Source organism: Elephantulus edwardii, unplaced genomic scaffold (assembly GCF_000299155.1).
Source record: "Elephantulus edwardii isolate Elephantulus edwardi_28Jun2011 unplaced genomic scaffold, EleEdw1.0 scaffold00148, whole genome shotgun sequence".
NCBI lineage: Eukaryota > Metazoa > Chordata > Mammalia > Macroscelidea > Macroscelididae > Elephantulus > Elephantulus edwardii.
The window spans coordinates 4,768,939-4,780,168 of NW_006399898.1; the positions used below are offsets into that span (position 1 = coordinate 4,768,939).

Here is an 11,230-nt window from a genome sequence, read left to right on the forward strand (position 1 = left end):
TGTAATTACAGAAAGCGTATACGCTTATGTTCCAGAGACACGCAAAGAAGCAAGTGGCTCGCTCCCTCCTTCATTCCCGTTTCCAGAGGGGACGACTCTCCACTCGGGGCTGCATCCACGCTGGGGCATCAATCAGCTCACTGCTCTGGGGCACAGTCCGTAGGGAGGGGTGCTAACAGCCCCCCCTGGGTGTTCAGCCCCAGCAGCCACGCCAGGACAGAAGGATGGACAGTTTGCTCCAGTGCCAGTCACAGCCTTGGGAGTCAGCAGAGAGTCATATCCAACTTGAGGAGGAGGAGGGGGTTGTCGTGACAAGGCAGGAGCAGAATCGTGGGGTTTTCCCCCCAAGTACAAGACAGATCCTGGAGATATTGCAGGCTCGAGTCCAGACCAACCCAATTAAGCAAATATTGAAATAAATCAAGTCACATGAATATTTTTTTTTCTTAGTGTATCAAAAATGCGTGTTTACACTATAAGTCGTTCTATGAGCACCTGCTGGAAGGTGTCGTGTGTATCAGGCTGCTAAACCAACAGGCAGTGGTCTGAAAGTCGCTTCGAGGGAGAGAGACGGGCAGACGCTTCCGTAAATCCGCCACCTCCACACCCAGTGGGGAGTCCCAGGGAGTTGGAACCAGCTTGATGGCCGTGAATTAGGGCTGTCTGACTGCCTTGTGAGTGTGTACTGGCATTGTGGAAAGTCTGGAAAATCGTGAGAAAATCCAGCGTAGGGCAGAGAAGCAGGAGGAGAGCCCGAGCTGTGGGGCACATGGTGCCAGTTCACGTGTCCCGGGGCTGCAACCAAAAACCCACATAACACAGCAGAGAGCTGTAACATGCGGTTGGCCTGAGCTTTTACCGGGGATAACGTCACACATCAGAATGCGAAGATAAAATTAATGCTTTTTTAAAAAAAATACTGTGATACAAGTTAGGAATAATTTACCATTTCCATCGTTTTCCTGTGTGTGATTTGTGATGGTGATGTTAACTTATCCATTGTTCTTTCGTTGTTTATATTTTGGTGTTGCACCTGAGAAGATTTTGCTTTGTGACTCCAGGTCACAGAGACTGACTTGTGTGTTTTCTCGGAAGCGTCTGATAGTCTGAACATTCACACTGAGGCCGCTGAGGCGCTTGGAGTTTATTCTGGTAGATGCTGTAAAGAAGGGTGTCCACGTCTGTTTTTTCCCCACTGTGTTTCTCCGGTTGCACAAGCACTATTTGCGGACAAGATTCTTCTTTCTCTATTAAATAGTCTTCACGTCCTCGTTGAGAATCACTGAGAGTCCAGCCTCTGGACTCTCGATACGGTTCCACTGTCTATCTTTATGCGAATACCACCCTGTCTGCATTACAGGAACTTGGTCCCACGTTTCGAAATTGGGAAGTGTGAAACTTCTAATTTATGTTCTTGTTTCTTCAGATTATTTGTCGATTCTCAGCCACTTGTAGATTTTTGACACCAAACCCAAATCAACCCATCTTCCTCCCACCGAGCCGCAGGTGAATTTGAACCACGGGAGACAGCTGGGTCTTCTTAGATAACAGCACTCGCTGTGGACACCACCACCAAAGCTCTTCAGAGCCCCGAGATGTTCTTCTCCTTTCTGTTTATAGAAATCGTAAGCACAACCAGCTTTCTCTCTACCTCCTTGTTCCGCAGCAGTGGCAACGTCTCTTTCCTTAAGTTTCTGATCATCTCTCATTTTGAGTCAAGCGTCTCGACTCAATGTCATTTCCAGTTGGTGGGGACAAATCCTCCCAAAAGGGTCCCCAAGAAACCACGCTTGGCCATGTGCTCACCATTTGGGGGCCTCTCTTCCCATTTACGGGAATAAACCTGTGACTTAATTTGACCAACAGCAAGTGAAGAAGGACCAGAGCAAGGTGTTCCGGGTCCTCCAAGCCCAGGAGTTAAGACGGTGCAGAAGTTTCCATTTGTGTGCCTTTGGGAGCCCAGGTAGCCTGTCCTGTGGAGAAAGTACACGAAGAAGCTGTGTGATGAGGACACACAGAGATGCCAAGTAATGGCACACACAGCAACGTGGAGAAGGAGAGAGGACCCAGAGGCCTGGCTCAGTTGTCGAATGACTCCAGGCACCTGCCCTCGGGTGGACCCCACACAGGGCCCGCCCCAGTAGAGACCATCCAATCCACAGACCAGGACAGAGAAGACACTTTTTGAAAGATAACATTTTTGTAATGTGAGTGATGGTTTACAAAGTGACTTGTTTTTTCACTCAACCATTCGTACCCATTTTGTCCTAGAACATCCTTTTCAATCAATACCCATGATATAATCCCACTTTTCCAGGGTCCTCCTTGTAATTTTGATATCCGTCAACCCACCTAACTTCTTAGTGTTCCTCCTTTCTTTGATGATGTTATGTTGAGCACCTCCTCATCGGATATGTCCTTTCCCTTCGCCCAGCTTTATGTGTCTATTCTCTGCTTAGTCATTTCTTCTCTCTGTTTCTCTTCTCTTTCCTGGTAACCATCTTAAACTTTTTGTAACAGTGATCTCACACACTATTTATCCTCCTGTGACTGGCTGCTTCACTTAGGTAACGTCTTCTGCATGTCTCTGTGTCTTGCCGTGTCACATGAACTGTTGACTGTTTTTTAGTGTTGCATAGTACTCCGCTGAGTGAATGTGTCATGTTGTTGTTGTTGTTAAGTGCCATTGAGTCATAGGCAACTTATAACAACCCTATAAACAGAAGACCTGTACACGTGTATAACTTTCTTCGTTTCTCCAAGTTCATAGCGTTTCCAGAGGCAAGCTATTTTGGAAGTGGATGCCACTCCTGCTTCCATAGAAGAATTATTATTATTTTTTAAAAAGTTATTGTGAGTGCATCTGTGTGCGTGTGTGTGTTGTGTGTGTACCATCAAATCTGATCTGAATGGTACAGGAGGAGATTGTCCCTTCTTCTCCAGCAGAGCATCTGGTGGATTTGAACTGCACGCCTCTGGGATTGCAGCGCAGCTTCTTGCCACCAAGAAGAATTAATTCTTTAAGAAACTCCTTAAAAAAATTTTTTTTAAAAAAAGAAACTCCTTGTTGCCATTTTTTTGGGCCACAGCTTACAGAGAAAACTGGCTTTGCACTCAATTCAACAGCTGATGCACGTCCTGTGTTGTGGTATTTCCTGTAACCCCCTCACAATGCAACAGCACCTTCCCTCTTCCCCCATCCTTGTGTTTAACTGTTCGGTGCCTCACGTCACTAACTTTTGTGGCAGTTTGTTGAGTAACAGTAAGGAATGAAAAGAAATCCATCTAATTGTTTGGCTAAGAAAAGAGTCAGTGGCTTCTTCACACCTTGGTCTTCTCACCTGCAGAATGGGTGAGTGTGACAGTGGTGCTCCTCTCATTCGGTTGCTGTGAGGGTTACGTAAGTTCCTGTACACACCTCTCTAAGACAGAGCCAGCAGCTGATAAACGATGGCCATTTGTAGTTTTTAATTTTAAAAAACAGCCCAATCCTTTGTTGGGTTTATTAAGGGTTAATAAACCCTTTGTGGGTTTATTAAGAGAATTTTGTTTCATAGTGGAACATTTTCTTCCCCCCTCCCCAGCCCTGTCCCTTGGAGGGGCCAATATTCAAGCTATAAGAGGAGAACCAACAGGAAAATATCTTCTAACAGAACAAGAAGGCAAGCAGCCTTAACCCAACATCACCAGTAAGGTGATAAAGTGTCCTCCCTTTCCCCCTTCACATCAACGCCCCTGTTCAGCATGAAGAAGCCAGAGAGTCTGCATCCAGTTCCCAAATCAATAAGACAGTTGATTTAATTACCATTGGAAAATGCTTGTCATTTTCCTGTAGCATCTGGTCCCCACTGGATCATTTTCATTTTCTTCACCTGCTCCCCCCACCAACCAATTTCTGCAGTTCTGCGACTGCATCCCTGCCCATCCTCACCCTTCTGCCCCCAACCCTCACCTCCTTGTACCCCCAATATGTTTTTTCCCAATAAAAAAAGAAAGAGGAGAACCAGCCACGGATCATCCACTTCATTTTGAGAATCACAGATCCTCAGCCTGCCTCCCACTCAGCTCTTCAGGATGACTGCCCTGGCTTCTGGAATGATTCACGCAGACAAGGCTCTGCCGGCACACGCTGTCATAAGAACATGAAATCAATCCAGGCCCGGAGATCACTGGCCACACAGGCCCGCGGGTCCCGGGAAGACTGGCACTCCCTCCACAGGGCCCGAATCCAGGGAGAAGGACACACATTCTGCACGACTGGCCATGAACTTTGGTTCAGATTCTGAAATTGTGAACGCTTTAAGGAAATCTGGACATCGTCTGATCCCTCAGCTTCTGCATGAGGAAACGGAGGGCTGAGAAGTTACACTGCTAAATTCTGGCAGAACTGGGACCCAGGGACCCCAACCTCTCTCTCCCTCCTTTTCATTTCTTTTTTTTTTTTTTTTGCTTGGATCCACAATTTTTTTTAATTATATTTTATTAATTTTCATAAACATTTACAGAGATTTTGGGCTTCCACTCATTCATTGTTGCACTATTCTCTTTACCCTCCTCCCAGTTTGTTCTTGTCCAAATGCCACAGTGCTTGTCAAAGCCAGTTCTGATTAATCTTCTTTGTCAGTGTATCCTTTGCCATTCCCTATCACTCCTCCCTGAGAGAGACTTCACCCTGAGTCATAAGGAAAAGGGGACGGCGTATTCTCTTAGCTACTTCCTGCTGAAAAGGGACGCTGTGGGTTTCAGGGTGAAGATCTTCTCTCACTACTCTAAAGGGCCCCTTTGGCAGTAGCTCCTTTTCATTTCTATAACTAAAAAAAAATCTTCTCTAATTTTTTTCTATGACAATTGCTCTTAAAAGCACATAGATAGTGTATTATAAAAGTATACAACTTAGAAAGGGAGAGCCCCCTAGAAACAATGCTTTCTGTATCTCTTTTGTTGGGATTTTGGTGAACTTTTACATGGTAACTTTAGTAGTTCATGTGCATTATGTTATGTGATAGTGATCCCACAGTGTAACAGCACCCTTCCCCCGTCTTCCCTGTTTTTCCCATTTCCACTTGTCGCTTCCCATGTATTCCTGCCTTCTGAGCTTGGTCCCTGGGCAAATGCTGCTCTTGTGGTCCTGTGTGGTTGTGCGTCCTTTTCCCTACTCCTTGCCATAGGCTCCGGGCTTACTCCGCAGGTTTTCAGAGGCTGTATCTCACATGGGTGGAGACTGCACATCCTTCTCCCTGGGAGCAGCTGGATTTGAACCGCCTGCCTTGTTGGTAACAACTCCATACCGACTGGGTCAGCAGGACTCCCTCTCAGCAGTCTGTTCTCTGATTCTGAGCTGATAAAGGGCTCTGTTGTGTTCATTGCTATGGATTAGGTCCCAGCTCCTGGCGACCCCACATGCCCTCAGGTGACCCTGTGCTCGGGGAACGGAGTGCTGCCTGGGCCCGTGCCACCCCTGGGGTCAGCTGTGGTACAGCTAACACGATGCACACCATTTCTGCTGGCTGGTTTTAGCAGTAGGCAGGCAGGCCTTTCCTCCTAGGCTGCTTTGGCCCGTCCAACCTCACAGCAGCACGCGAGCATCGTGTGCAGATGGGTGGTGACTGGGCACACGGCACACGGGCCAGGAATGGAACCCTGGTCTCCTGCACGGGGTGAGCTCTGGTGGCTTAGTGGTGAGAAACAGAGCTGTCAACCCAAAGGTGCGTGGTTCTAATCTACCATCTGCTCCACAGGAGAAAGATGGGTGCTTTCTTTCCATGTGATCTACTGTCTCTGAAAACTACTGGAGGGAGGGTCAGCTTTGGGTCAGTTCTGACTCGACAACACACAGCAGCAACCCCTGCTGGAGGGAGAGAATCCTACCAAGATTACTTCCCCAAAATTATCAAGGCCTCATTCTCCCACAGCGTGACATTCATGGCCAACAAAGACGAGGTGTGGGGGACCCCAATCATCACACTAGAGCCTTAATACAACCATGAAGCACAGACCAGGGCTGATCCAGTGCAGTCTGGAAACCAGGTGGGGACACATCAGAGACTGCATGCCCAGTGAAGAACTGATATGATATATAAAGTGAACAGCAGCACCTGTAAGGTATGTACTCTTCCATATGATCAACCACTGGCCACCAAGAAGGGCAGAATCGGCTCAAAACAAAGCTCAGAAGGCAAGAGAGGCCGAATGGACGTGGGAACCCCCGGGAGGAAAGCGGAAGAGTGCTGCCACACTGAGGGGACTGCAGCCAACGTCTCGAAACAAAAGGTACCTCAATTGTTGAATGGAAGACTGACTTTCTCTGTAAGCTGTCACCTCAATCACAATGAAAAGTTAACAGCAAACAAGTGTGACCATCACAGTAGGTGATACAGGCTCTGAAGTCAGGGCTCGAGTCAAATCCAAGATCCGCTTGTGTTTAGGTAGGTGATCTTGAAGGAATTTCCGAGTCCCACTCTCTTTGTTTTAAAGTGGGAACAGTAACTCAGTCATTTGGGTCGTTTCCACTTTTGGGGTATAATGACAAATCCTGCGTGGGCACTGTCTTTTCATTTCTCTCGAGGCTGTGTGGAGAAGTGCAGATGTTGGATCACACAATGACGACGGAGTTCACGTGTAGGATCTGTCAGTCTGGGGTCCCCAAAAAGTGGCCCCGCTTTGAATTCCAGCTGGCAATGGTGGTGCCGTGGGCTGTCGAGTCAGAACTGATGCAGAGCTGACCCGTCAGGAGATTTTCAAAGGCAGCAAACCACACGGGAGGAGACTGCTCCTCAACTCCCTGCAGGGGAGCTGGTGGATTCGAACCACATACCTTCGGGTTAGCAGTGCAGTTCCTTACCACTTGAGCAAAGAAGAGGGCCCCAATCTGTCCACATCCTCCACCCCTCTGGTTCCTGTCTGTCTGCTCTGCTGCTCACAAACTGAAGGACTGTGCTGTCTAGGTGCCACCGTGATGGTCATGGCAGAGGTATAGTTCAAGATGGACATGTAACGACTCATGGCGGAAATGCCCTGTGTTTCAAAGCGGACTGGAGTCCCGTGGAGTTTTCACCACCTGTCATCTTGCACACAGGAGCCCTGATGGTGGGCCTGCTGATCGAAAGGCTGGTGTTCGAACCCACCCAGCAGATCTGCTCCCATAAAGATTGCAGCCTAGGAGACCCACTGAGGCAGTTCTACTGTGTCCCAGTGAGCCACTCTGAGCTGAAAATTCACAGGAGAACACCTCACAATAACAATGAGATTCTCAAGCATGTGGAAGTCGACCACCAGGCGTTTCTCCGGAGGCGCTTTAACTGTGTGGCTTGGAACTGCTGACCCTGTTAAGTGGCTGACAGCAAACCCTGTCGAGTGTATGGCCCCACGGGAGTCTCGTGTGAGTTCACCTTGACTCCAGCTTATGGGGAAGGGTCTAAAAGTTCTTGTTAGTGGAACTGAGTGTACAGTAAAAGGAATCACTTTGTGTCTAACTCGGAGCAGAAGCAAGTGGCTTAGGAATCTCTAAAATAGCAAGAATTCATCAAAGCTAGTATCAAAAGGGGAGAGACGTCCTGTGGAGTTTCACGTAGACACTGACAAGCAAAGCCATGATAGCAGAGTGGTGTCCTGCTGAGAGATGGGGCCCCGTCTGTCACCCAACCTGCCATTTCCCACTGCCGTTGAGCTGTGGTGCTGGACAAGAGCGTGAACTCTCTGGCCGACTGACAGAGAACGAACGCAGTGTGTCTTGGAGAAAGTGTAACCAGTGCGCTGCTTCGAAGCCAGGTTGGCGAAGCTTCTTCTCACGTACTTGGGACACGTGGCAGGGAGGGGCTGCAGGAGGACACGGCATTGGAAAAGCAGAGGAAGATTCCTCAAGAGACCATGATGACATGCCAGCCGCTACGGGTGGGCTTACTCCTGACAGGATGGGGCAGGACCTGGGGTCTCAGCGTGTGCGACCCAAGTCCACGTCCACTCACAACACAACTGTGGGGAGTGGTGGCCCGAGCCCATCTAGGGAGGAGAGCAGGGGTTTGGTGCTCGAGTCCAGTGCTTGTCCTCAAAAGAAGACAACCTGTTACACGACCTCAAAGGTCAACAAAGCCCAGCCGCGTGCTGAGAGGTCTTACACGTCCTGGGGAGCCACACTGTCTGCCCCCCAGATGTGCCAGCTCCTAGCTCTGCGGGGGGTTCAGGGAGCCGATGACCCGGCTTTCCTTCAGCAGCGCCGAGGGCAGGGGCTGTGCGTCCAGAGCTCCACATTCCAGCGACTCACCAATGACAGCCGGCCTGCCCAAACGGGTCCTTTCCTTCTAGAAAGTTCTGTGGGCTCCTGTCAGTTCAGGGGATTCTCATTACTTGTTTATGGAAATACTGGGTTGCATAACAGTCTGGCTGGTTGGTTTTTTTTTTTTGAAAGCTGTTTCGTAGTTTCCTGGTAACCATTCAGTCATCTATTTCGACACCGACGTGAAATAAAGGCGGCCCCGGGCCGGGCTCTGCACACAGACGCTGCCTCCTGCCCTGAGCGCCGGGTTGGCAGGACTCGGCCGCCGCCCCGCCGCAGGTCCACTCATGCACCCCGGCTCCCTGCAGACAGACCCCAACTTCCTCCTCGTGGACAACAAGAGCTGTTGCGTGTTCCGGAATGGGCTGATCGCCAGCGTGCTGCCGCCCGTGCTGGCCCTGGAGTTCGTGCTTGGGGTGCTGGGCAACGGGCTGGCCCTGTGGATCTTTTGCTTCCACCTCAAGTCCTGGAAGCCCAGCCGCGTCTTCCTGTTCAACCTGGCCGTGGCCGACTTCCTCCTCATCATCTGCCTGCCCTTCCTCACCGACAACTATGTACGCAGGTGGGACTGGAGGTTCGGGGACCCCGCCTGCCGGCTGATGCTCTTCATGCTGGCCATGAACCGCCAGGGCAGCATCATCTTCCTCACGGTGGTGGCCGTGGACCGGTACTTCAGGGTGGTGCACCCCCACCACGCCCTCAACAAGATCTCCAACCGCACGGCCGCCGGCATCTCCTGCGTCCTGTGGGGCGTCACTATCGGCCTCACCTGTCACCTCCTCTACAAGAAGCTGCTGACGGAGAACCGGGGGGCCTACCTGTGCAGCAGTTTCAGCATCTGCAAGGCCTTCGGCTGGCACGACGCCATGTTCCTCCTGGAGTTCTTCCTGCCGCTGGCCATCATCCTCTTCTGCTCGGCCCGCATCGTCTGGAGCCTGCGGCGGCGGCAGATGGACAGGCACGCCAAGATCAAGAGGGCCATCCGCTTCATCCTGGTGGTGACCGTCGTCTTCGTCATCTGCTTCCTGCCCAGCGTGGCCGTGCGCGTGGGCATCTTCTGGCTCCTGCGCACGGTGGGCGTGCAGGCCTGCGAGCCCTACCACGCCGTCGACCTGGCCTTCTTCATCACCCTCAGCTTCACCTACATGAACAGCATGCTGGACCCGCTCGTCTATTACTTCTCCAGCCCGTCGTTCCCCAACTTCTTCTCCACCATCTACAGCCGCTGCCTCAAGAAGGCGCCAGGCGAGCCGGACGCCAACCGCAGCACGAGCGTGGAGCTGACGGAGGAGCTCAGCACCACCAGGAACGTGCCGGAAGCCTTGATGGCCGGCTCCGGAGCGCCGTGGGCCCCCCGTGAGTGACCCTGACCTCTCCTGCAGGGACCCAGCTGAGGCGCAAACGTGGAAACCCACAACCACCATGCCCGGATGCGTGGTGCTGCTGGTGCGCGGAGCCGCGTGGAGGACTCGGGGCCCAGGCCTCCCCGGCTCAGAGCATCAGACTTATGGAAACAGGTGGAGCGAGCCACGGGGGTGCTGGCAGAAAGGAGGGGGCCCCAGCTGAGGACGGGGAGGCGGCAAAGCCAGAGCGCAGGCTGCGAGCCACCTGTGCCGTGCGTGCCACCTGGCAGCACCTGTCTGGCACTGGAGCAGCCTCGAGGGGCACGAGCCGAGGGGCACTGTGCTTGGGCTGGGAGGAGCCCGGACATCACTGGACACGACAGGACGGCAGGTCAGCTGGGGTTGGTGGGATCCGGTCATCATCCAGCCCTGTGAGGTAGAGAGGCTCAGAGCTCTGGCTGGCATCTGAGGTCCCCGCAGAAGGGCCCAGTTCTTCAGGGAATATTATTCAGGGAAAAGAAATTGCTTTTGTTCACCAACCAGGGACGAATCCTGGGCCCCCCCTTTTTTTTACTTAATTCACTGTTGCCCTTTTTTTCTCACCTTCTCCCTAATACCTTCCCCTCTCTGCACTAATCTGGGAGCTGAGAAGTTACAAGGCTTCAGGAAAGGAAGCCATCTCCTCCCCTCTGCTTTTCCTCTGACAGGGGGCGAGTGCCCTGCCCGCTGGTCACAGGGGAGGAACCCCTCACTCTGCCTCCCCCACTGCATGTTCCTTTCCTTGCAACCCATTTATTGCTCGAATAAACTCTGTTGTGACACGGTCTGGGGCTGCATGCGTGTGTCTGGGTCATGGTTCACAGGCATGGACGCCTCACTTCAGCAGACGCTCGGGGGTGGTTAAAGGCGGGCGCCCTGTTAAGTGAGAACAGGGTACAATTCTGAGCTCCGGCAGGAGACAGTGAGGTCAAAACTACCCGCAGGCGGGACAAGGATGTGACGGGCTGGGAACAAGGAAGAATGATTCAACTGAGGGGAGTAGACTTTGAATGCTCTTTACAGCTGAGAGTAGAGTAGAGTAAAGATCGCTGTGAGTAGTCATGTAGTCAGAAATAAGCCAGGCCAGACTGGAATCCTCCCTGCCAGGAACACAGGGCTTCCCGGGGTCGCTTCTGTCCTGGTTCTGGGGTGGAGAAGAGCAGTGCTGCTGAGAATCCCTGTGTCAGGCTGCAGTTCCAGCAGTTCTAGGAACAAGGTGAGACCCACCTTGAGCTCCCGTCCGTCTGAGTGCACACACACGCAGACGGAAACTCCCAGGCCTGGCTGGCAGCTTGGGAGGAAGGCAGGTGCTTGGATTTCTTATACACAGAGCCGGTTGCTGGCTTTATCGCAAAGCACCATCTCAGGAGCCAGAAAGCAGGGCCCCGGTCCTACGAAGAAGAGACAGCCAAGTCTGGCTCAGAGGAACACAGGGCTCCCTGCACCCCGACTCTGAGCCCGTGGGGAGTTGAGTGGTGAAACTCTGCATTCAGTGGAGGGTATCAGTGGTTCAGAAATTGACAGCGTACATCCAATCACTGGCCCAGGCATGCAGTCCGTCCTTCCGGCTTAAGCA

At 51.8% G+C, this 11,230-nt stretch overlaps 1 protein-coding gene across 1 annotated transcript; it reads left to right on the top strand.

The window, feature by feature from the left end:
- Positions 1-8,559: 8,559 nt before the first annotated feature.
- Positions 8,560-9,636, top strand: LOC102866249 (hydroxycarboxylic acid receptor 2-like). The gene has a single exon (XM_006894701.1). The coding sequence runs from the start codon at positions 8,560-8,562 to the stop codon at positions 9,634-9,636; it is 1,077 nt and encodes a 358-aa protein (XP_006894763.1).
- The last annotated feature ends 1,594 nt before the right edge of the window (positions 9,637-11,230 follow it).

What these genes read in the sequence shown, in the direction of transcription:
- LOC102866249 (XM_006894701.1), top strand. Translation starts at nt 8,560, where the DNA reads ATGCACCCCGGCTCCCTGCAGACAGACCCCAACTTCCTCCTCGTGGAC.